Genomic DNA, 27,043 nt, shown 5'->3' with positions numbered 1-27,043 from the left:
TTATGGGGTCATTATCTCTACTGTTTTAATTATGCTAAAATAAATTAACGTGGCTGCAAGGTGGATGAGTGGTTAGTGTGCAGGCCTCACAGCTTCAATTCTACCCTCAGCCATCTCTGTGTGGAGTTTGCATGTTCTCCCCGTGCATGCGTGGGTTTCCTTCCACATTCCAAATCAATCCCCCCCGAAAACAATTTACGTACTTTATTAAATAAATTGGTTACGGCCATTAACGCGGAATTTTTCATAGCCCTCATGAATTGTTGTCAGTTGTTTTGTTTTTTTTTTCTCTTTTTGCTTTATCTGAGATTATTTTTCCAAGAAGGTGTTTTTCATGAAAAATCGTAAAATTTAATTTTCAAATTACTTTGTACCAAGGCCAACCAGACGCCCAGGCCAATTTTCCTACCCTTTGTGGTAAACATATAAAAACATCAATCATTTTTATTTATTTTTTTTGTCAGTTGTTAAATTTTATGTCATTAGACATGTGCAGTCCCATCCTAAATATTAAGTACGCTTGAAATATCTGCAGTAGCTCTCTTGTGGCACATCGTTATTAATCATTTCATGCGGCAGACATCAAACGTGTTGTTGTCTTCACTGGAAGCAAAACCATTCTAATTACACTCCGTGGTATTACTGCATAGATTGAATATCTCCTGAGGCATGTTGGCGATGTTTTGTTGTTTTGTTCATAAATAAACCATTTTAGTGGAAATGATAAAGTGTTGAGTGATGATAAATAGTTCAAATTAGGCTTTCTTCCACCAATATTGCCCTGCACTTTAATTCTGATACTGGCAGCAACTCTTCCCCATGAAAGGAATGAACACATTATGTTTCTTCTAGGGATGCTCCAATGAATCAAAAAAGGCGACTTGTATTATTGCAACCAAAACGCTGGATAAACCTTGCCTGTACATGTGTGAGAATCCGTTGAAGACACCGGGCTGTCCAATTTTAGCAGATATTTGCATCAAATAGGACGTCTATTCACTATTATTTGGTCAGCTTGTCAGCACTGGTTAGAAGGCAGACACATGGGTGGAAGGGACCACCTGGTAAAGGGATTGGGTAGGCTAATTATGCCTCTGCTATTAGGTTATCTCTACCAGCTTTGCTGAATGACATACGCATGCACACACGCAAAGCTCCACGTGCTCCGCAACATGGCTCAGGCGATGACACCGTTAGCTGTGTGTGATCACATGTGCTTTACATCTCCTTTTCTCGCATCACCTGATCACACGTGTTTTGTTTTTAGCAGCTCATAGTGACGTAGCGACGGCTTGACGTCTGAGCTTATATATCGGCCATTACTTTGAGACAAGGGATGGTTTAGTGGCGCTCGTGACACGTTAGTATTCAGGTTTGCAAGGTTTCCTCTCACACAAAACAGGAAGCTGCACTTTTACAAGGATGTGTTACCCAAAATGTATTTCTCTCCTTTTTCACGACATCATTGAATTGATTAAAATTCAGCAAGAACTCTACAGTTGTGACTGACTATTAGAGTGCTGCCTTGCCACTGAATACTCTGCAAATAGGTTTAAGTGTCTCTTGGTGGCATCAGCTACAAGACATCTGGCACCCCGCATCATCACTCACTCGCACGCATGTCAGGTACGACCAGATGGAGGCCCATTCAAGATTTGGACCCGTTAACAAGACAATCTGACACGAGCAACATTATCAAATTAATCAGCATCCTCATCCTTTGCTCAGTCAAACGAGATCAGAAAGATTGTTAGTGACAATACTTCCTCTTTCCTTTGCCCCCGGCGCTACAGAACAGCCAGATGGTGGAGCTCCAGAGGAATCAGTTGCGTGATGACATCAAGGAGTACAAGTTCCGGGAGGCTCGTTTGCTGCAGGACTACACCGAGCTGGAGGAGGAAAACATCTCACTGCAGAAGCAGGTCTCGGGGCTAAAACAGAGCCAGGTAAGAAGAAGGAAGCGTCACTTTTTCGGGCTTTCATGTTCATGTTTCAACACTGCAACTTCTACTCGCTTACTTCTCATGTGGTTATTTCCCAGGTGGAGTTTGAGGGTTTGAAGCATGAAATCCGTCGTCTGGAAGAAGATACACAGTTCCTGAACAGCCAACTGGAGGATGCCATCCGCCTGAAAGAGATTGCTGAGCGTCAGCTGGGTGAAGCCCTCGAGACCATCAAGACTGAGCGTGAGCTGAAAGCCTCCCTGAGGAAGGAGCTGTCCCACTACATGAACATCGGAGACACGCTCTACAACAAGTAAGCGAAGCGCAACAAGACGCCATTCTCTGAATGAATTCTAATTGCCATGTTCTCATGCCACTGTTTTTTTTTTTTTTCCCCCACCGCAGTCCTCTTAGCATCTCTCTGGACGGACTTAAGTTCTGCGATGACGCCACCACTGAACCAAACAATGACGACGCTCTGCACGGATACGATAATGGCTTCAGAAAGCTACCCAATGACGACAACCGCATGTTCAAGAAGGAAGAGCTGTTCCATCCAGCACCCAGCCTTGTGGACGACCTGCTCAGTGAACTCAACATCTCTGAGATCCAGAAGCTCAAGCAGCAGCTGATGCAGGTTAGCGTTCTGACTAAGGATCGACCGATATATCGGCCGGCTTGGGGGTGGGGGGTGCGCGTCACGCTGCGGAGGAGCAGTCATCGCATTGATGCTAGATAAATTTAAACTACGAAAGAAATGTTTTGCACATGGTTGAATATTTATTCCTTTTAAAGTTGATAATGCCGTTTAAATGTGTGTTTAAGAAAGCCGAATCCTACCGTGTTCAGTGTTTACATTTCAATAAATATTTGTTTAAACATGAGACCTGAAAAAAATAAAAAATAAAAATAAAAATAAAAATAAAAATAAAAATAAAAATAAAAATAAATATAAAAATAAATATAAAAATAAATATAAATATAAATATAAATATAAATATAAATATAAATATAAATATAAATATAAATATAAAAATAAAAATAAAAATAAAAATAAAAATAAAAATAAAAATAAAAATAAAAATAAAAATAAAAATAAAAATAAATATAAAAATAAATATAAAAATAAAAATAAACATGAGACCTGTAATATTTATTATCATGGTCATTTTTTCATGTAAATTGAGGAATCAAAAGCAGTATCGGCCACAAATATCGGCCCAAGCAAAATCGGCCATCAGCTGAGGGTGATGGAAAAAAATCGGTATCGGCATCGGCCCCAAAAAAACCATATCGGTCGATCCCTGGTTCTGACCATCCAGGATAAATGAATTGTTTGGTGTTTGTGATGTTCAGCTATATCACAATCTCTCTCTCTCTCTCACACACACACACACACACACACCAGACTGTTCAGACAGTGGGTGGTGTGGCACCAGTGGACCTGCCATCTGCTTCATTGCCACTAAATGAATCCAACACTATGCCTATGAGTGGTTACCATGGTTACCAGGAGAAATCTATTTGTTTTGCTGTGTTTTTATTCCCCACCTCTCCTTTTGTCAAACATATCCTATAATTAAAACAAACTACTTCACGATAATGTTAGGGGACCTTAATTGTAATTACACTGTTATATATATATATGCTGTATATAATAATTGGGTTTTCGTGGGGGTGTTTTTGTGTTTTTCCCCCAGATGGAGCGTGAGAAGGTCAACCTGCTATCCACTTTGCAGGATTCACAGAAACAACTAGAGCAGGTGAACGGTGCTCTGTCAGAGCACCAGGAGAAGGTAAACCGCCTGACGGAGAATCTCAACACCATCCGCAAGCTTCAGGCCAGCAAGGAGCGCCAGTCTGCCCTGGACAATGAGAAAGAACGTGACAGCAATGAAGATGGAGATTACTATGAGGTGGACATCAATGGACCGGAGATCCTGGAATGCAAATATAAGGTACCTTGAATGTGAAGAGGTAAGACAGAAGAACTTAAGGCCCGGTTTAGTTAGCGTCTTTGTCCTTTTAGGTTGCTGTTTCAGAAGCTGGGGAGCTGAAGGAGGAACTGAAGACTCTAAAGACAGAATACCAGGCGTGTCAGTCCCGTTATGAAGAGGAGCGAACACGGCTGGAGAATGATGTCACTTCACTTGGAGAGAAACTGGCCACCTTGGAGAAGACGAGCGGTCTCGAGAAGGAGGAGAAGGTCAAACTGGAGAAGGAGCTCCGCAAGGTGTGTTAAAACTGACTTCCTGTTGATTGTTTGGAGGTTTCGGAGATGTTTATTCTTCTCATTAATGCATTTCTGTCACTTTGTCGTCAGCTGAGTGACGTGGCCGGTGAATCTCAGGGCAGTCTGAGTGTGGCTCAGGATGAGCTGGTCACCTTCAGCGAAGAACTAGCGACCCTCTACAACCATGTGTGCATGTGCAACAACGAGACCCCCAACCGCGTCATGCTCGATTTCTACAAGGAGGGTAAAGGTGGACGCAGCAGCCCAGAGGGACGCGGACGCCGCTCTCCCATCCTGCTCACCAAGGGCCTCTTCCCAGAGCCTGTGAAGACCGAGCTGAACGATGGCACCCTATCCCCTGGGTCCTCGTTGCCTTCTCCTGTGTCTGACCACCGCCGCGAGCCCATGAACATCTACAACCTGGTCGCCATCATCAGGGACCAAATCAAGCACTTGCAGTTGGCCGTCGACCGTACCACCGAGTTGTCACGGCAGAGGGTCGCCTCTTTGGAGCTCGGCACCGTAGCCGACAAAGACAAGGAGGCCTGCATGGAGGAGATCCTCAAACTCAAGTCTCTCCTCAGCACAAAGAGGGAGCAGATAGCAACTCTGAGGACTGTCCTCAAGGCCAACAAGCAGGTCAGTGAGTCTGTTTGTGTTTTAGTCACTAAAAGATCTCAAACATGTGTTAGTGTGCCTTGAAGGACAGAAACAGGACATGAGGGGTGACGGCTATTTCAAGGCTTTTCAGCTGTTTGAGAAAATGCACCGCAGATGAGGGGCAACAGTCTTGTGGTGTCATTTACACTGAAAACTGGAACTGGATATAAAGTCACCATGTTGTCCCTTTTTAATGTGTTTCAGTCCCAGCAAAGAAAGCAAATACCCTTATTTCGTAAACCACCGAAAAAAGCATCACTCATCATTTACACGCGGCAGAATATCACGTATACTGTATAAGCCAGGGGTCTAAAACTCAATTTACCTGGGGGCCACTGGAGCTAGGGTCTGGGTGAGGCTGGGCCGCAGCAGGTTTTCCAAAAAAACAAAACACAAACAAACACGCATTTATTAAAAACAGAAAAATAAATAAACTTTGTTTTGGTTCCGATTTTCTACAAGAAAAGCTCTGCTAAAGCTATGCACTGTTCTCTAATATCTTACTTTTTATTTTTCTACACAAAATAAGATGGAAAATAAACAAATCAAGAATAATGAAAATCAATCAATCAGTAATAATAATAAATAAATATAATAATAATAATAATAAAACGTCAAATAATAAAAACTTAAGAAACCACATATAGTTGGTGGGTCGACAAATTTTTTTTTTCAGATTAAAATTAACAAAGCATTATTAGAGCCCTGTAGACATGACAAAACACGACTATAGTCACCTTTATACTCTTTTTATTTACAACATATTGCGCAACTGCAGGGTCTTGAGACACATGCTAACTCGCAAGCTAGAGAGCTAGCCTGCAAGTTATTTCCTTTAAAACTTAAAAAGCCAAAAACTTACCACTTCCACACGGATAGAGAGGATAACTATTAACAGTTATTTAACCTTTAACATGAACATTAATCAAACGTAATACTTTTTTATGGGTACATGATACCATACAGCATCCATATCAAACTTAAACTTTCATATCAAGGCGGGGGCCTCAAACTAGTGTCCTGCGGGCCACATTTGGCCCGCGGGCCGCCTGTTTGAGACCCCTGGTATAAGCACTCTGACCACACTGATTTTTTTTTTTTTTTGCTACCCGCAGACAGCTGAAGTTGCTCTGGCCAACCTGAAGAGCAAGTACGAAAACGAGAAGGCCATGGTGACTGAGACCATGATGAAACTGAGGAATGAGCTGAAAGCCCTGAAGGAAGACGCAGCCACCTTTTCCTCCCTCCGAGCCATGTTTGCCACACGGTAATAAGACACAATCATTGTTAAAAAAATTAGCTTCAGTACAACAACCATCCACAATTGAGATATAATGAAGGTGTAATCCTTGTTTGTGACGTTATTCTGGCTATCAGTGATTAAGGAGGATGCTGCTTGTTGATGATACATGATGTAAACATGCACTATGGAGAACAGAAGGTATCTAATCTGGAAATCGTCAATATGTCATTCATGTTTTGTTTTTGATCTGTGTGTGTGTATGTGTGTGTGAAAGGAGGGCCTCAGACGGTCCATTGCACTCACTAATCTTTTCAGATTCCTAAGAGAAGCCGGTCAAAGGTTCTGTGTATAATCCCACCTCAGTTTGGTCTGGATTACTCTTAGTCCCACTCTACCCTGAGTACTTCTGCTCTGTTTATTTACATCATTTTTACATCTGAGTACTTTAAACTTATACTATTTTAGTTGATTTTAGATGACTGGGGAGTCTTGTGTGCACTTCCTGACCCAGATGCTGAGACAGCTTTCTGTTTCACATTTAAGACTACTCGTCTACCCTCAACTCGACTATTATAGAATGAAGTTTCATTAGTTACAGTTTCCTATCTGTCGGTGTGACTGTCGGCAGATGGCAGCGACATGTCTATGGAATTCTGAACCAAAGTTAGCAAAATCTTTGTCTCCAAAGAACCCACCCTAATCTCTGGTTCTCAGTGGTCTGTTTCCTATGCATGAATTATACTCTGTTTACGTGCTGCTTATATTGGTATGTAAATTCTGTCCTATACAGCGTGAGGTGACATTGGGGGGTTTCCCACACTCCTCTCTATTGTGTTCCCGTCGCCCCCTTCCGTACTTCCTCACCATCAAACATCCTTTTAATTCCCCCCCATAGAGAAGAAAAGGAAGGAAAGAGGCCTTCGTTGTTGTTATTTTCACCATGTGGTAAACTTTGTCAGGGTGTATTACGAGGGTGAAATTGTACAAATTATCTTTGAGAAATGGAAAAAAAATGTGTATATTTTTGGTTTCAAGTGTTTGGACATGCCTTTGCAGCTGCAGCTTCTGGTATCCTGTTACCCCGTGCGTCTTAACATTCCTCAGATGTGTTGTCAGTACAGGCTCCCACTGATGAACAGTCTTTCCATTTTAGTCAACCTCAGTCAAGACCTGCTGCCCCTTTTGTCAGCCTTGTTCTTCTCGCTCTCATTCAATTAAACCTCCTCCTCCACTCCTGCTCTTTGAGGGCAATCTAACCCACCGTGACCAATCCAACTCCAGACAACACGACTGTCTGTGTGTGTGTGTGTGTGTGTTCCTGTGATCCTGAATCACGTCTGCATAGCTGAAGCAATACTTGAGGGATGTTGTAATGAGTAGATCGTCACATGATACGAAAAAGTTTGTCAAAAATGTGAATGTGATAGCGAGCCATCCCTCCATCGTTGTTCCTCATGCTACGTCACAAACAAAAGGCTGTCCCAAGAATAGACTACTCAGTTTTTCCCGGGAAAAAAAAACCCCATCACTCCCCCCTGCCCCTCCTTAACTGGGGTCAACTCCTCCTGCCACCACCCAACCACATCATCGCTAGCTTTAATGAAGCAGCACTAATCCCTTTGTTTGGGTGTGTGTCCCATTGGGAATCAAACTGAGCACACAAGAGGGGAGGGGCCAAGGTTATGTGTGTCAGATTCACACTTTCAAACACGTGCAACACACACGCCGCAGAAACATCAGGACATATTGATCTCAATGTTGTTGTTTTTTTTTCAGTTTAAAACAACAGCATCCTTTTGTGCAAATGTAATTAATACGTGGTTAGCAGCACTGAAAACAGTAAAAAGATAGCAATGATAAAAATACAACAACTATGACATTAGCATACATAATACAAGATGCAGTCACACGGGATAGTTGTTGTGTGTTTTTTTTGCACATGTATGGTAAAGTGTGACCTGTAATATGTTCTCACTTCCATTTCAAAAGTTAAGATGAGGTGTGAGGAGTTACGCCACATCGTGGTAAACAACATCTTTAGTTTTGTGTCTTCAGCTAAGTTCTGATTGAAGTGTTGTCCTCATGGTTAAGAAGTTCGTCATTGGTTCTTAATTGGAAACATACAGTCTGCTGCGTCACATTGGTGTGACTTGTTTGGGAGTTGGGTTCTTTTCTGTTTTAGTATGGTAATGGTAATATTTCATTTGAACATGCATCAGATTACAATTGAATGCATCCCATAATCAGTTCACAGTTCCACATGTCCAAAAGGAGTAGGAAGAAGCAAAGCTTATTAAATCCTACCCCTCAATCTTGTACTTTTACAATCAGAAACTGTTACATTTGTTCACTTCCTGCTTTCCTAATATAGTTTAAGTTTTTTTTTTTTTTTGTCACGTACCGAAGTACGAGGTGATATGACCATACAATAGGTAATAATCGGTACCATAGTAACCTAGTAGTTTACCATAGTTGCATGGTAAATAAAGTTATGGTTGTACAGGTTTGGGACTTGGAAGGCAGGTGTAACTTTAAAGAATGGACAAAAAGTCCCATGATACACTGCAGATATCAAAATGTACATACTTCAGTCAGTAAAAGGGAAACATGTCTGACAATGCAGGAGAGTTGTATGTACTAATGGCTTAATGGCTCCCCCTGGTGGTGACAGAACGACCACTGCTGGGAAGTAATTTGGACTGCTGTGTGCCATCGGTGTTTTTATGAAGGACCTTTTCATTTTCATTCCTTCTCGTTGTGGGCGGAGTGTCTTGTTTTTGGTCAATGAAAATATAGTCCGCCAATAGGGTGCATTTTTCAGTACAGGTATAAGAAGTCAAATATGCATTACCCCTTTGCTCCCATTGAATCAGTTTGTTTCCCCCCCTGTAGTTGTGACGAGTATGTCACCCAGCTGGAGGAGATGCAGAGACAGCTGGCTGCAGCAGAGGATGAGAAGAAGACCCTCAACTCCCTTCTGAGGATGGCCATCCAGCAGAAGCTTGCCCTGACACAGCGCTTGGAGGACCTGGAGTTCGACCACGAGCAGACGCGTCGCACCGGCAGCGGCGTTCGTTCCAAGACCCGCGTCAAGGCCTCCGTCAGCGTTAGCAGCAACGCCAACGTAAGTCAGGGTCTCACCTGCGCTGGCTCGGGCCAAGCTGAGCACACCAACGCCATGCCCAGTGGCATTCTTGGAGGCCCCAGCGTCTTCTGCAGCGAGAAATATAAGATCTACTGCGACTGAAGTAGCTGCAAAGTCCGCATGGGACTGCTGTGTACAGAGGGGAGGGGGGGGTGACCCTTCCTGCTATAGTGTTAAAAGAGCCCCACTTGCTCGCTTTGCTCCCTGGCCAGCCTGCGCTCCTCTAGGGACTACTGTGTGACTAACCATCTGCTTGTGTGTGCTAGTGTAAAGGCTTGGGAAAGCACAGGTTGGATGTACAGTACGTTTGGACTGTAGTAGACATACTTGGCATGTGGATGTTAGGCCCCATCATCAGGGGACTTTGTGGGTTTGTCTATTCTTTCCGCAGTCTGTGTGCTGTACATATGAAGCGCAAGGTGGTCTTTGTGCTTCGGTCCTATGCCTCCTGATTGTGTTGCTTGGCAACAGTATCACATGATGGAGATGATAGCGGATGATGATGATGTCCAAATGTGATATCCTTTGCTCCGTCTGATGGCACGGGTGCTCCTTTTCGACAAAAAAATCCAAACTCAGCTAAACGCTGATCCATGTTTACAAGAAGATTGAACTAAAATATGCAATCTCCACCTGGTCTTCCTGTCAGGGGGAGCACTGGTTACATCGACACAAAAAAATCTGAACGTGTTTTTTTAATAATGGCTGTAAAGGAGCACCTGTGACCGCAGCTGTTTATTCTTTCAAGTTAAAGGCTCAGGCGCAATAGAAACGCATGGCTTTGCAGCTGTAGGAGCTTTTTTAAGTGCTTTTCTGTTGTCGGGTGTACCACAGGGCACTAAATTAGAGCCATATAAGGAGGGAGACGGACCATTTGACAAATCTCCAAAACCCAAAATAAGTGCGCTTCAGCATAGGTGCCTCAGGTTCTACCTTCTGGCAGAAATACATTTATTGACTACTGTGAGAAGAGCTACATTATAGTTTTGAGTAAGAAGGCGTCTTTTTTTTTTTTAATTACAAAAGAGCACAAATTCTAAAAAATTCAAACCTGGGTATTAACTCTCCAAAACTGCTTGGCAAAAGTGCCTGATAACCCAAACGCTTGATATATTTATCTGTCGATCTGAAGCCCTGCCCTTGTGTCCTACTTTCCCTCGTCCTTATCTTTGTCCCTACTGTCTTCAGTTGTTGTCTTGATGCTGTGTCGCCATGACAACCTCCTCTCTCATATTTTGCCAGCATCCCCAAAATGCGTCTGATAGTGTCCTTACTCGTGTACGTCTGGCCCCTGTGTGTGTTAAACCTGATGTTTTTCTTTTTTTGGCGTGTGAGGACAAAGCAAATCTTGGTAGCCGGAATAGCTTTATCACCTCACGGAGCTTTGTGTTAGACAAATAATTCCAATAGAAGTGGGGGCTTGTGTTTAATACTCTTATGTACTGCTTGTGGATCATAGACACATTAGCTTTATGATGCAAAAAGCAGGGTTGATATGAGGGATTCCTGCAAGATTTAGCAAACTTTGCAATTTTTTTCTACCAATATATATGGAAACTCTATATTCTTAATACGATCTTGTTCAGGTACCGATCTTGCAGGATCCCGGTAAAGTATTCCGCTTCTTAAACGTCAAAGAGAAGGGGCGCTTGTCAGTGGTCAACCCTGCTTGAGTGTGCATTGGTTAGCGACCGCTCACAGCATGGTGACGGAGAACAAAAAAAAAAGAAGATAAAGTCACTTTTAAGTTGACAATTCCCATATCTCAGTTTCAATCTGTTTGCTTTGATGGAGAGGAGGGAGAAGAAAAGAAAAATATGTTTAGCCGAGGGGGAGACTTTCTTGTTTGAGTTCCACGTTCTTGTAAAAGGCTCAGTGGAATCTGAGCGTCAGGATGTGATCTTTACTAGAACCTCCCCTTTTTTGATTTCCTATACCTGCCTTTGCTTCATCAGAATTGGCGTCCAGCTTACGCGGTGTCATAATAGCGTGTCACCTTGTAGGCTCCTCCTACCTCCTACCACTTCACCTTTACGTTTCACGACATGCATGTTAAACGTATTACTCATTAACGTGTATGAAAAAGCATCATCTTCTCTGGTTCAGTTTCCAGATTGTGTGGCGTTAACATTCCACACAATACGGCCGATACATTGATTTGGATTGACTGATTCCATCCACCAATGGGAAACCAGAGGAGGTGGGCTTATTGCTCCATGTAAATGTTTTTTTCTTTACTTTTTTTTTTTTTTTTAATCTGTGCACTTTCATAATATAGGATTATAACAGACTAATATTAACCTGTAGGAACATGTGGTAGTACTATGGTTTGTGAGATATTCAGTATAGTCCAAGTTATGAGTGTCCTCCAAAGGAAATATGTACTTCACAAACCACAGATCTACAATTTCTGCATAATCCTAAAGAGTTTTTACATCAGTGTGTCATTTTTTTATCATATGTTGTGCTGTTATATTTATACATTATGTTCGTTCTACTGCCATGTTCTCTACAAAAAATCCAGGGTGATCCAATTCTGGGGTTTTTCATGTATTTATTATTCCTAGGAATAGTTCAAACTAACTCAATGAAACTTGACAACGCTCTCCCACCAAATCGGTAAGCTGAGTCTTGGGAAAAATTGAGCGATACGGCTTTTCCTAGCTTCTTACCGAGGGCGTTCCACTGAAACGGGATCACTGATGTTCAGAATTCTCTGCAAAAAGCGACCATTAAATTCCAAATTGGAATTGTTTTATTCTCTCTTGGTTTATCGTGCCAAATCTTGGTACACCATTTAAGGTCGGACAGACAAGCGGCCAATGCGAAAGGTGTAGATTTTTGGCCGGGGGCTTGTTTTTTTTGTTTTTTTTTTTACATAGATTAGTTCTTTGTTTCTGACCAGTAGTGCCTTTCATTGTTTCAAGGGAGAATTTTAGACTGGCGTTTTATGTTTTTTTTTTTGGCTTTCCGGGGGAGGGTTTGGGACTGAAAATGACTGTGAGCAGCAATAAACGCAAAAGGGAATTCCGCCCCTTTCTGCATTGAGTGAGAAATTAGCTCAATAAATCAAGCATTGTTTTGAATTCTGCAGGTCAGTGATCCTCTCATCAAATTCAGGGGTATTAAGAAAATGTGTTTTTTAATCACACTTTTGGGAACCAAAAGAAATCCCTTTGGCCTCCTGTTGTTGAACGAACAGCTCCAAGCATCTTTAGTGTGTTTGTGTAGCTGGGTGTGCTGTTGGAAACTACAGGCTTTGTTTGGTGATGGTCATGAGATATCAATAGTATTATTGCAAAAACAAAAATGTGCAGAGAGCGCATTTTATCTTACTTTTGGTCTGTTTTTTTATTATTATTATTTTGGAGTTTTGTTTTGTTTTTTTTACATCTTAAGCAATTTGTTTTCAGGAAACAGAAAACGAAATTGGCATCAACAAGCGTGAATAGTGCCATGCTCGCCAGTACTCGTTTGTTGAGGCGTCAAAGTTACTAATACGGAAGTGATCCTAACACAAAAAAAAAAGTGCAATTCTGATACTGTTCAAGAGAAAAAGATGTTTTCTGTTTGCTGGAAGCGACAGCATTGTGATAATTAAACTAGCTGTGCAAACTTTATACTGTTATATTGTGTTTCAGTATTGATCCATAATGAGAGTTTGATATCTTTATATGAAATAACTACTTCACCTGTTCGTTGGTATTTATTTGACTTGTCATGCAGTACTGTATTCTTATCAATAATGTGCATTATGATTAGTAATATGGATTACAGCTAAATGTCATATGCATGTTTCTCAGATATGGGACCTTTACACAGCAGTGAAAACAAACAGGTGAACTTTTTAGGGTGTTGGAAATAAATTTTGATTGAAATGAAGTGAAATGAAATACTGCTGAAACTAATCCCGTGAAAAAGCGTTTTGGTTTGTTTTCCAGTAAGGGTGTGGGCTGAACTGTGTAAAGGTAGTCATGCTGACTAAAATCAATAAACGTGACTTAAGTTGCAGATTGTGTCTGCGTTGGGTTTGTTTTGTGTATGTGTGTGCATAGCTCCCCCACAGCAGCAGCTTGAGCGTTCCCAGACGGACCCCGCGCACGGGAGACCTTCCCAGCTGTGGAGGGCTTCAAGGATCACATTTCACACAATGCACTGAAACACTCCCACAATCTTCTCCCCTTCTCGCCTTTCCTCCATTTCTCTCCTGCTTCCCGCCTTCCTCGCCACCCTCAAGAGATACGCCCACGCATTCATCCCAGTGAGTTTCCTGTGACCTTTGGTGGACTCAACACTTCCTGTCCAAGCCCTAGAGGCAGGCATTCTGCATAACTTCATGCAGCTGTTGTTGAGTTCTGTTCAACTCAGTATAGTTGACAATTAGTACAAATCATATACTCGTATTTTTGTTTGAACAAATGTACTGTAGTGTTTCACATAGCTGCGGGAGTGATACTGGGTCCCATTCGCATCGACTAACAGACCCTAAAACTGGGACAGGCTCCAACTGTGAACTCCAAACTGCAAGACATACTTTGTTATTGTTTGGAATGTATATTTTTCAACACATGCTTGCCAGTTATTAATGACTGACACACACTGTAAGCTTATGTGTTTCACTGTGATAAGGCATTAGACCAGTGTTTTTCAACATTTGAGCCACTGCACGTTTTTTTATTGGAAAAAAACACTAACCACCTCACGTGCATCACTAAGTCTATTGGAGGAACGAGGCAATCAGCTACGTGTTGCCACACGGACGAATATTACATTGCTCTGCCAGTCTTTACACCACGGACACTCGACAATGTCATCATATTTGCAGAAAATTAATTTTTGTTTATGATATTTGATAATTCCTCGCGGCAGAGTGGTTGAAAATCATTGTACTAGACGACATGAGGTCACCGTTGTAGCAAACGTAATGTGGGTCAGTGGGACTACTCCCATTGCTCCAAAAATATTTACTGTATGCATACTGAAAAACGACCACTGGGTGCCGCTATTCAGTGAAGTTGCTTTTGAGGCCTTTTTGAGAGTATGTGCTGTACTTGCCTACAAAGAGTCCCCTTTATGTGCTTTTAACCATGTGATGGGTTCAATGTGGGAGCCTGAAGGGGCAGTGAGCCACGATCAGCTGCTTTGAAAGAAGATACAAACACACAAGACTCACGCGGAGCTCCTTAGTACAACCTCACACATGCGCATGAACATTTCCAGAGGAGCTCCACTGGAGCAGGGATAAGACCGTTGATGGTGACAACAAATGCATGACCGGTGGGATGTGATGTTAGCCTCGTGATGGGATTTAACACTCAATACTCACTTGACTTGTATCTGCAATTAACATATTTCCACTTGAAGACATTCCATAACAAACCTTTTCAAATATACTGTTCAGTCATGTCACTGACAGCATCTTTATAAATGATTGCAATGCTATATTAATGCTATATTATCACATACTGTACTTACAGATATTATCAGGGCGAATAGGGTGGACTACTAATGCTGATTTGCCCATTGACCCAATTCATTAGACTGTGGAGGTGTGCCTAATATTGCTCCTGTTGTAGTGCTAAATGAGGTGTTGATTCAATCAGGATGTGGCTTTTTGGGTTTTTTTTTCACTTCCAAAAGAGAAACAATGGCGTCTGGGTTGTGACCGAACCTCCACTCAGAGATGTGTCATAGAACAAGCAGGTATCAAGTCACACTTATCTGTGTCGATTTTCACACCGGCTTAATTGCCTAACAACTGTGTGCCTCCATCTTACCTCCCCCATCTCTGCCTGTGAATGTTATTTCTCCGTGCTCTGTGGTTCTGAGTGGTGGCAAGCCCACAAAGCGAGCAGAGGAGAGAATGGATCCCAGAGGGGCTGTTTGTACGCTGGTTGGCTTTTTGTACAGTACTGGCCTGACAGGCATCCCTCTGTGCTGGCCGGCCTCTGGTCTATTTAAAACACGAGTTCAGCCATTCACTCAACTCTCTCCGCCTTTCAGATCCTTCAGAGATAGCATAACAATTAGTCTCCAGTGTCCTTTTTTTACTTCAAATACAGGAGTCATGTTTTGCTATAACGGGTGAGATGCTACTGTCATAAAACGTGCTGCGATGGTGGTTTTAAAAAAATGTGTGGTGCTGTATGTGTTAACACTTAGCAGAAGAAGGGGGGGGGGGGCAGGGTTTACACACCTTTCCAGCTTGCTTGAAAGGTGAGGAAACGGGAAACAAAAGCTTCACTTGAAGCTTTGGCAAACACCTACCTGGAACCCGGATACCCCTTTTTCCATTTATTTAAATGATATTTTTACATTACACATATTTAGATGTGTTTATTTCACATATAGCTGCCACCATTTTGAGTTGGTTCTTCTTTAAAATCAGTAAACTTCTTGCTTACCTTACCGGTGAGGCGTATGTTAGCTTGAAATAGAATAAAATACTATTTTAATATTATTTTATCGTGGAAAATGTGTTTATTTTCATGTTTGGCAACCATACTGTCATGTTCATTACCGCCACCTAGAGGTCTGGAGTGGAAATACATTTGTTTTAACTGCAAATCCCTAAACTCAAGCAGTGCCCACGTGTGCCCCGGACAGGTTAGGCGGTTGAAAACGAACGGACGTACACAAATGATGACGTCAAAAGTGCAACTCAGCCATAAAAGCTGCCAACTACTTCCCATGTCTCCTATGACGTGTACACCCTCCTATCACGTGTTTATGACTCATAAAGGCAGAGGACCCCTCAGCTGACTGCACAGAAGAACAAAGCCAGCATGAACCTTGTTGCCATTCATGTTTTTTTTTTTTTTTTCAAAATACATACAGCATGTGTTTTAAGTACCCCTCGTCCCAGATTGTGAAAAGTCAACAATAAGTATTTTTAATTTGCATAAAAAACTTAAAACACCGAGGAACATTTTGAAGTTGATCGTTGCAAAGCATATGACATGATCAAAAGATGCATCATTTTATATGACACCAGTGTGAATGGGGGTTTGCGTGAGCGCGCCTCTCGTCGGGAGTGCGCATTTCCATGTTTCCAGCAGTTGGGAGGACAGAGTTCTTTATGTGCTGAAGGAGGAGGAGGAAGAAGGAGCCACGCAGGACCAGGGCGCTTTGACTGAAAATAACACACACACGATGACCCGATTAAAGTCGGTTGTAGCCACCAGGACACCATGAAGTATCCGTAGTGTGTGAGTTTTTTTCCGCCTTTTTCGGACAAGATATCAACTTTATTCAAGATGCAGGGTGTTCCAACTACTGGTAAGTCCACACAGACCGTGAACGCGTCTTGGTGTTGCTTATTTTCAAAACTCCCATTGAATAGAACAGTTGCTCGACAGCTCCAATTACAAGTCCACAAACGCTTTTTTTTGCTTGTTTGTGTTGTTGTTGCCAGCTGTCAGCGGGACAGCTGCTAGCTTTTGTCGGCTCCACGTCGGCTTCGAGTCGTGTTACTTATTGTCCTCACCGACCAGCAAGAAAGCTGACATGACAAAATCGGAGCGTTTTGTTCAGACTTCTGCGTTAAGTCGACTTTTGTGATTGTGATAATGGTGACTGGTCATACCTTTCGAACGGTTTGCTCTATAGATAAGAGAGGTGTTGACAATTGGTGTCTCTGTGTATGTGATGGACCGGTATGATGCACTGATGCCGTAAACAGGGGTCACTACTTCCGGTCTAAATGAGGTGTAGATGGTGTGTCATATGTCTTGACTGCTGTCTTTTATTCGAATGAATGAGTGTAAAACCCTACAATGAACACAAGAAAGTGAAGCGTTGCAGACAATAAGAGTGTATACTCCAAGCAGTGTTTTGAATTGTGAGGAATTGATGCAACCTGTGATGCTATTGTACACTGCCTGGTCAAATAAAAGGCCCCCACTTGGCTTTAACTAAGCAAATAGTTAAGAGCCTGCCAAATAAGTATTACTGTATGTAGTTATTTAACCCAAATGGATACGGTCTGTCAAGCGATTATATCGAAAGTAGGTCAATTTTGATCTGCTATTGGAACATTTGAGGCTAGAAATAACAAAAATAAACACACATGCTAACCATGGGGCTAGACTGCAAAGGGACTTTAGTGAGATGACTTGGGTGTAAACTACAGTTAAAGTAGGTAGCTCTCTTTCAAAGCAGCTATGTCACCATGGTAACTTTGATCTTCAAAATGGCTGTGAAGAAACTCGGTTGACATGTGAGCAAGAATAATTCGGGATTCCTCCAGATCATGCTCATTCGCTAGCATTCCCTGCTTAAATACTCAGATATATTGCAGAACAGCAATATTATATGTCACAGGAGTCCTTGTGTGAGTACTCAGCCCGGTAGTCAGTGGGTTTATGGGTCCATGCGGCTCCGTGTGGACAAATGACGACATTTTCATACCCACAGAACGACAAGCGGTACTCCTATTCAAAAAAAGCAAGAGTGGACCACCTACTCTTCCTTATCTGGCGTAGCAGCAATCTGGCACAGCAACAAATAACTAAAATTCCTCTTCAAGAAGTAGACGAGCAAGTGTCGCTATGTTGGAAGTTGAATAAACAATAGCAAACTTTTTTTCTGCTCTAGTTCGGTATTGTGGTTGACGCGTGTTTTTGATACACCGCCCCACGTAGATTAGTGTAAAGACACGCACGATCTCTCAATTTCCGCGTGGCTCGTTTGTACGGAAAGTATAACCCAGCCTTTACACTCGTTGATTTTCTGCTGTTGTTTGCAGTTGACGCATTCAATGTCGCTGGGTTATTTTTTCACTATTTTCAAGTTGCATCCTGTAAAACGATTTGCGAATTTGCTAATTTCAATTAGCATGGGAAGCGTCTCGAGCCCCTTTCAGTTTTGCTTCTAATAGTTGGTTATATGTTATAGTTATATATAAAAGTCTTATGGTGTCCAAATGAATTGTATTTAGAATTGATTATCACTGATATATATTTTGATGAGTGCAAGTTTTTTTTTTTACAGTCGTATAGTTTTTATGATGCAAGAAATAGCAAGTTTTGAGTGACCGTTAAATTTTGACTCCCTTGTCAGATTTATATACGCAAAAAAAAAAAGAATAACCGGTACAATTACTCCCCGCCCCCAATGAAGTTGCCCTCCAGGCATTTCAGCAATATCACTCTTTTCTCCTACATACTCATTCAAGGCCGTTCCCTAATTCTCCTCCCTTCCCCATCACACTGCCCACCCACACCTCCGCCACACACACACAGATGTCTCACTACAGCCGCTATCGGATGAAATATCTACTTTTTCCCTCCCTTGTATTCTCATGTTGCTTATTTCTTCCACATGGGAACCAAGGCAGTCAGTGTGTGCACTCTGTGGCCTATTTTTGTGTCGGCCACTGCAGGGTCACATGAGTTATAAAGCTTCATTTGCAAATCTCTTATGAACCATGAACATACAGCAAATAGTCCCAATTTATGTGTGACATTTCACAGTCAATTGTGCTTCTCACTGCGCTTGAGGATGCACGTCCTGGCTCACTGTTTAGGTTATTTATTATTAACAAAAACTATGTGGGACTGTCTGTGTTTAACCAAGCCAATGTAAACATCTCCTCTCTGTGTGAGATAAACAGTGAGCAGGAGGAAAATGAACAGGACGGTGAGAATATAATCTACCCAGCTTCCCTTCTTTTTTTTTTTTTTTTTTTTTTTGAGCATTTGGCCCCCCGTGCACTCCCAGCCATAAACTTGACTTGAGGTCATGTTAACTGGTGAGATATGAGGACAGACACACATGTGTATCTATACAGATGCTTGGTTCTAATCTTGTGAGCGTGCAGGTATGTCATCTTGATAAGGTTCACAGCATGGACTTAAATCATAATAGCAGTTTTATCAGAACTGCAGCCAATATTTCTTTAGATGTTCCTTGGTGATGTGTTGACTTTTCTACCTGTTCTGATTGGATGTATTGGATATAATACACATAACTGCTTTGCCCTTGAAGATAGATCTAAATAACGAGTTAGCACAATATCAAGAGAGCATTGAACCTTAAGTGCTGCACTGCAGTTTTCTCTCAGACATCAATTCTCTAACTCATGGCAGGTTCATGTAGCCTGAAATAAGTGTGGAAATAATGACAAACTGAACTACTTAAATACTTTCCTCATATTTTTTTCCCCTGTATTACTAACATTCACTTTTCACTATACCATATTAGCTATGAATCACACACAATTCTGCCTCCTGTTGTCAAAACACTACCAACGTATAATACAGAATATTAACCATCTGCTTAACCAACCATGTGCTCTGTGTGTTTGCATGCGTCGGTTTTCTATATATGCCCTAGCAAAAGGTCCAGGGTGTATCCCGCCTCTCGCCCAAAGTCTGCTGGGATAGACTCCAGGACCCCCGCGACCCTCGTGAGGAAAAAAGCAGTCAAAAATGAATGAATGAACTACTTAAATACTTTCGTCATCTTTTTTTTCCTGTATCACTAACATTCACTTTTCACTATACCATATTAGCTATGAATCACACACAATTCCGCTTCCTGTTGTCAAAAAAAACTTCATAGGTTTATAAAGCATGAGGAAAAGCGGTAGAAAATGATGTTGACGTTTATGTTATTGAAGTGTGCAGAAGTAGGGCGTGTATGACTCCCAGTCAGATGTCTGGTGTTCTTTACAAAGCAGGAAGAGTGCTGCATATAATGCTTGGAACACATGTGAATGTTGGCGCCCTCTGGGCACCTGGGGAACACGTTGCATATCAGTCCGCTGAATTGTGTGACGGAATCGATTTATTAAAATTTCTCTTTTTATGAGAGTAGTTGAGATCTAATCACTGTAGCGCCGTCTAAAATGGAAAAGTTTAAAAACAATTATTCGGCTAATTAAATGAAAACTCTTGACAGTGTGTGTGTTGCATTTAGAAGGAAACCTGAGTGATGGTGCTTGAAGTGATTCCCCACCACAGGAACTCGGAACCGTCAGTGAATCTTTTTATTGCTGAAAAGTCAGCATACCGTTTTGATTCCAGTTTTGGCAAAGCAATTGAGCTCGCAGAGGAAGATATCAATAGACTCAGCTTTGTGTAGCTCGGCTCCAGCTGAATAAACATTCATTAATTCATTCATTTTCTACTGCTTTTCCTCACAAGGGTCGCGGGGGTGCTGGAGCCTATCCCAGCTGTCTTCGGGCGTGAGGCGGGGTACACCCTGGACTGGTCGCCAGCCAATCACAGGGCACATATAGACAAACAACCATTCACACTCACATTCATACCTATGGACAATTTGGAGTGGCCAATTAATCTAGCATGTTTTTGGAATGTGGGAGGAAACCGGAATACCCGGAGAAAACCCACGCATGCACGGGGAGAACATGCAAACTCCACACAGAGATGGCCGAGGGTGGAATTGAACCCTGGTCTCCTAGCTGTGAGGTCTGCGCGCTAACCACTGGACCGCCGTGCCGCCCCTGAATAAACATATAATCATAAATATCTGAATACTTACCGTATCTATTTAGTTTTTTGCAAGTCGGTCACTCATGAGTGCCAATTGCCAACATCCCATCGGCCACAACAATACCCACACATGCACTATACTCCATCTTCCTGTCATTCACGTTACACGAGTGAGACAGCATGAGTCACTTCCCAGGCCATCCAGAAGCTGAAGGCTCTTTCCACGCTTGCCTGAGTGCCACATTGATTTTCCTAATGGGCGTCATGTGTGACTGCTGCAATGTGATGGATCACTTCTCTGACAGGGCATTTTTCTATTTCTTTTTTTTTTTTTTTTTATCCCAATCTAAAGCGCTTGACCTAGCTTCATGGATCATAAATGCGTGTCAAAAGTTATTATAGTGTTTAATGTGCTGTAGGTAATTGTTTGCTGGGTTAACATTACAAGTGAGCAGTGTGAACTGCACACATACAGTAGGACTAAAAATTGACTTTTTTTTTTACATAGATTATGCTCAAGATGTGTAACTTTCTGTCTCAAACTAGAGCCAATGCAGCAGCCTTGAGTATTCCTAAACATATGTACGAGGTTAAAAACAGATCACATTTGTCAAGTTCCAAGAGATGTTCCTAATAGTTTAGCTTCCTCACAAATGCCATTCAACTCGATACACACACACACAAAACCACAGCCTGCTGCAGGCTTGATTATAAACATGTGTTGTACTTGTTACTGCTCAAACTCAGCATTGCAGAGCTGCGCGGTGCATTTTTTTATGTACAGGTGTATCCAATCGCGTGCGGCCAGAAGAACGTATTGCAGGTACGCGCCTGTTTGACTGGTTTTTGACTCATTTGAAGGCACGCTTCTGTGACAGGTGTTTTTGGAATTGTAGGTTGTACAGTTGCAGTGAAATGCAATTCTAGTAGTGGGGTGGGGGGTACTGTACCGCCTAAATGTGGTGGAGCCGACACTGCAACAGACAAAATAATAATAATAATAATACATTTTATTTGTATAGCGCTTTTCAAAATACTCAAAGACACTTTACAGAAGAGTGAAGTTGAATAAAGCAAGTAAACAGAATAGAAGACAAACCAAAATACAACATTTATTGGTTAATACACAGTTAAAACATGAGTAAAAGCCGGGCGGGGGACAGCAGTCAGATACAGTAAACATCGGATATATCGGATTCAATTGTTCCCATTGGTTTTGTCCGATATAAGCGAAATCCGTTATATGCGTATACCGGAAAATGTCCGTTTTACGCATATATCGGATTTATATCCGGTATATGCGTAAATCGTATTTTATCCATTATAAAAAGGCACTTCCTTGACTATGTTTCCAATGTACCTGGACTGGGCAATGAAAAGAGACGTAAGGTAATGAGAATTTAACTTTATTGGCAAGTTCCCATACATTTCAATAGCATGTGACGTCATTATTGTTTGCACTTACGTTTATCATTTGGTTTCTAAACCTCGCTAATAGCAACAAGAAGGCATTTCTACAGATTTGAGAATTTTTTTTTTTCGTTGTACATGCTCATGTACATGTCTGTAATTCATACAAAGATGTTATAATCTTCAGCTTTGGCTGTGAACATGGATCAAAGATGGATCAAAGGCCACGATGCGGCCATCCGATATATGCGAGGGAAATGGGAACGGGACTGGAGATTTTGTCCGAAATAGGCGAAATCCGATATATGCAATGAATTTTAATTGGAAATGCATTACAGAAAAATTGGTTCTTTTTTATCTGTCCGTTGTGAGCGAATTTCCGATATATCCGAGTCCGATATATCCGAGTCCGATATATCTGAGGTTTACTGTATAAAAAAGTTAGACATTAAAAACAGATTACAAATAAGTTAGCTTTCATAGCTAATGAACAATGGCAACTGAAGAGAGTGTTGTTATGGAGGTGCATTTAATCGAATAATTCAGTCACTTTTATTGCAAATGCTGATCTGAAATTAGAGAACATCGTCAAGCTTGCAGGAGAGTTGTAGGGGTAAGCGTTGCTGTGAGTGAAAAATAAACATTATTATGGGCTTATCAATTATTTGGGGATTTTATTTAGCTGTAATGTAATATAATGTGTCACCCATTGAAAATACTGTAGCCTTGAGCTTCTGCCTCATCTTTCCACAAGTCTGACCAAACGTTCCGAAGTTTGTAGATCTAAAGCGACAGCCCCGCAATAACAATCAAGAGCTGCCATATAATATTCCACCTTCACTGACACTTTCAGCGCCCACGGAACGTTGACTCATGAGAAGGCGAAATAGTTTCAACACTTGAAGAGAGGAGACATGTTTGGTTTGAGGATGTTTCTGCTCGGACGAGCAGTCCTTCCTGCACAATGTGTTTATGCTGGAGGTCTCTTGGCTTTATTGTAGGGTCTACCAGAGGCACACAACACTCTCCTTCACACATACAGAAGGAGGAAGTGACCTAGTTTTCCTAAATGGTACCAACTGTTGAAGACAGACTGACTGTGTGTCACCCAGTGACGGACTGATATGTCAGATGTTGATTGTTAGAATAAAGTAATAGCTGTGTGTATTGATCCGCTGTATGATATGCACATGCAAATATAAATTATCCTTGACTGTGGGGGATGTGAAAACGATAGCGAAGACCCGATAAAAGTTATAACACATTTCAGAGGCCTTTAAAAAGTATGTCTTTGTGTCTTGGTCACAGTGTATCTATCCACACAGTCTTCTGTCTGTCCGCCTGCCTGGACTGAACCTTTCCCAGATGAGGGGGATTTTCCTGGGAAAGTCATACGGAAAAAAACAGCCCTAATAGTAAACGCATGTCCATTCCTATTTCTTGGCTATTGTGAAAGTGTGTTGATATTTTATGAGTTGAACTCTTCCAAAACGGTGGAAACATGCTTCCTGTAGACTGCAGGGTGGGTCGTGGGGGGGCACATAAAGGTCGAGGTCACTTGTAGGTACCAGATGGCGAGCAGTTGTCAGTGTAGTGTTGCTCAAGCTAAATGAACTACTCAAATCTAGGCCGAGGGATTTTCCTAGAATAACCTCCAAGAACACCGTTTTTCCAAACATTCCCATTTCATACAAGCTCATGCATTGACATGCATTTCCGCCTGCTTACTAAAATGAAAAACAAATATCCGGATGTTTATTTTCCTGCATGGATTGTCGGACATCCGTATGAAAGTCAACTGGACACACAGAGGAAGGGACGAGGGACTAGTTTCTCAGTTTAATTTAGAACTCTCTGCTTGTTGTGTGTTGTGTAATCATCATACAAGCCCCCATTCAGTCACCTAATGGGGGTCATAAAGCATTTTTAAATGTTGTCCCAGTGTGGCGGATTGTAGTTTAACACAAACGGCCTGTGTTTTACACCTCCATGTTTTCTCCTCTTTACATTTTGCTACAATTATGAGTGTCGGGGAAGTATAGCGTTGTGTAAACCTGCATAGAGTATTGTGGCAGACTAAGTTAGAACTGCCAATCTATGCATTTCAATGTTACATTTTACAATATGGCAAATACCGATAGTGTACAAATGGTACTCTATCAGTAGAGGGCAGTGTGGTTTCATTTTTGATGTATTTTTCGCCTGCAACCTCTCTGGTCCAAGAATCCTGGTTAATTCATTTTCCCATACACCATAGGAACACACATTTGAGTCATTTTGTGCAGTTTGTCCACAGCTTCATGCTTCTAGCTTTATTCAGGCAGTTCTCGTCTCTCTTCGGGTGACCTCGAGGGATGTCACTGTAAATTTAAAGGTCACTTTAGCAACACCAGACTCACTCTCCTTGTCTCCGTCCTCCTATAATAGTTTGCACTAGTACCCGGCAGCCATTTATCATGAAATACCGCTCTCTCCTGTAATGACTTTCTGAAACATGATAGCACCATTTAATGTGCATTAAATCTGTGCTTAAATGGCTGCAGGCAGCAGAGCGCAGAAAGGTGACGTGACCAGTTAGATGTGGTTTCACTTCAACCGCAATCCTGTTTAAAATGTCACCTCTGTACCCGTCAGCCTCATTGGACACCGTAATGTCTGGAGGTCAAAATGCCACTTAACAATAACAAAAACACCTTATTACAGTTTTTCTTGATTTGTTTACACACAATTTGTGATGCCTGAGACACAATGACCACAACATAGAACCAATGCACCAACTCCATGAACCAAGTCTGCTAAACTATAAGCACAATTCCTGCTTTGCACTCAGTTTTGGCACAATTTTCATGAAGTAAACTTCTTGTTTTCACAAAGAACACAATGCCACTCAAAACGGTAAAATTAACATTCCTATTATTCACACTGACTCATCACATGGTTAAACACCTATCACACATTTTTACAATTAGCGGTCTAACATTGAGGGAGGCGGGGCAAAGGGTCAGAAATCCACAAACACACAAATCCCCTTCTCCAAGATATGGAAGATGCATGTGAAGAGATTCCAGCGGATGCTTTCCATGGCTGGATTCGCCATGCTAGGTGATATTTCCCCCACTGCTTGGCCAGAGAAAACCTTGCATGTGATGTAGATGAGGTGCTGTGGCCTGACCCAAACGGAAGACGTGATGCAAAGCATAGTCTTTTGCTTTGTTATTGATTGATTTTTTTGTTTATGATTATTATTATTTCTTTAACTGAAGCTGTATACATTTAGATGCAGACCACTGTATGTGGAACTTTATGTTGGCTGTGATGAACACTTCGTAGATTGTTTTTCTGTGAAAAATGAAAATATATATTTCTGTGTAATTTTGTGATCTGAGTCAAAAAAAATACCAAAAGAACAATTCTAAAATATTTTGTGTCACACTGAACACAAAAAGACCCGAGTCATGATGAATATTATGTAATCACAGTGTTTTACACTGAGCACATCAGTGTTCAACTGGTTCATATAAATGTTTGTTTTTTTGCATCATTTGGAGACAAAACACCATTTTGAGAGGAATGAAGACTGTTTTGGATGTAAAGTTTCATTTTGCAGGAGAATTGAGGGGTTTTTAGAAATGTGTGAGTGATTTTTTGATTTGTGTGTAGAGTTCTGAGAATACGAGGCATCCTTTCAGAAAATGTGTTTAAACAATCGAGAAAAACTGTAAAAAAGACACAACAATGACTTCCTGTATTTTAAGCGTATGAAGTAATGGCATTGGTCATTTCTAGCGTCCCAAGAGTTAGCATGTAGATATATAGATATATGTAGTGTGAATAGCAATCTCATTTACTCCCATCATCTTATCAGTCACCAAATCTCTTCTCCATCCTGTCTGTAGTATTCATTTTGGCACTCTCCCCTGTGCCATATTGCACCCGCCACAGCTCTCATCACTGGACAGTCATAAGAGCCCGAGCCTAATGAGGAGATGAGAGCTACATCCACACAGATGGATCCTGTTCCTCTGGCCCACAGTGGATTATCTTCCTCAGTTATTTCAGGCTTTCAGCTCCCCCCTCTCTCTCTCTCTCTCTCTCATCACTAACAAGCACTTCATCTGATTATATGATCCTGAAAGGAGGTTACAAATAATACAACAAACTGCCTCAGGTTGCTTGGCATCTGCCTTTTACTGGATGACCATGTCAACATTTGTCTGCTACTTACATGCCCAAAGCTAAATTCTTGTCATAAATTGGCTTCCCAAACATCTTGTGAAATATATTAAGTGCTTACACTGTAATTCCTTTAACTGGCTATTATCTGCGTGCACACTCTTAACTGCTTAAGTTAAGACACAGATATATTAAATTGTTACTTAACAGCTTTCCCTTCTGACTGTGTTGATGACCAAGTAACATTGGAAAGACATGGTGGATAATATATATTCTCTTGGGGCTGCACGGTGGACGAGTGGTTAGCAGCAGGCCACACAGCTAGAAGACCTGAGTTTGATTCTACTTGTGTGGAGTTTACATGTTCTCCCCGTGCATGCGTGGGTTTTCTTCAGCTTCCTCCCACATTCCAAAAACATGCTAGGTTAATTGGCGACTCCAAATTGTCCATAGGTATGAATGTGAGTGTGAATGGTTGTTTGTCTATATGTGCCCTGTTATTGGCTGGCGACCAGTCCAGGGTGTACCCCGCCTCTCGCCCGAAGACGGCTGGGATAGACTCCAGCACCCCCGCGACCCTCGTGAGGAAAAAGCGGTAGAAAATGAATGAATGAATATATATTCTTTTGGGGCTGCACGGTGGACGAGTGGTTTGCACGCAAGCCACACAGCTAGGAGACCTGAGTTTGATTCCACTTGTGTGGAGTATACATGTTCTCCCCGTGCATGCGTGGGTTTTCTTCAGCTTCCTCCCACATTCCAAAAACATGCTAGGTTAAT

At 41.7% G+C, this 27,043-nt stretch overlaps 2 protein-coding genes across 2 annotated transcripts in view; both read left to right on the top strand.

Annotated features, from left to right (window-relative positions):
* Positions 1–13,235, top strand: part of LOC131104778 (protein bicaudal D homolog 2-like) — a 32,444-nt gene extending 19,209 nt beyond the window's left edge. The window contains exons 3-10 of the mRNA XM_058052292.1: positions 1,794–1,946; positions 2,042–2,256; positions 2,349–2,580; positions 3,644–3,901; positions 3,973–4,176; positions 4,267–4,815; positions 5,952–6,103; positions 8,972–13,235. Coding sequence (XP_057908275.1) covers positions 1,794–1,946; positions 2,042–2,256; positions 2,349–2,580; positions 3,644–3,901; positions 3,973–4,176; positions 4,267–4,815; positions 5,952–6,103; positions 8,972–9,326 — 2,118 coding nt within the window. The 3' untranslated portion in view covers positions 9,327–13,235. The remainder of the gene's footprint in view (positions 1–1,793; positions 1,947–2,041; positions 2,257–2,348; positions 2,581–3,643; positions 3,902–3,972; positions 4,177–4,266; positions 4,816–5,951; positions 6,104–8,971) is intronic.
* Positions 13,236–16,270: 3,035 nt separating this feature from the next.
* fgd (faciogenital dysplasia) overlaps positions 16,271–27,043 on the top strand; it is a 41,286-nt gene continuing 30,513 nt past the window's right edge. Inside the window, exon 1 of the mRNA XM_058052291.1 lies at positions 16,271–16,502. Within this exon, the coding sequence (XP_057908274.1) occupies positions 16,481–16,502 (22 nt within the window). The 5' untranslated portion in view covers positions 16,271–16,480. The remainder of the gene's footprint in view (positions 16,503–27,043) is intronic.

Source organism: Doryrhamphus excisus, chromosome 16 (genome assembly GCF_030265055.1).
Source record: "Doryrhamphus excisus isolate RoL2022-K1 chromosome 16, RoL_Dexc_1.0, whole genome shotgun sequence".
Lineage (NCBI taxonomy): Eukaryota > Metazoa > Chordata > Actinopteri > Syngnathiformes > Syngnathidae > Doryrhamphus > Doryrhamphus excisus.
This window is presented reverse-complemented; position numbering and strand designations above follow the sequence as displayed.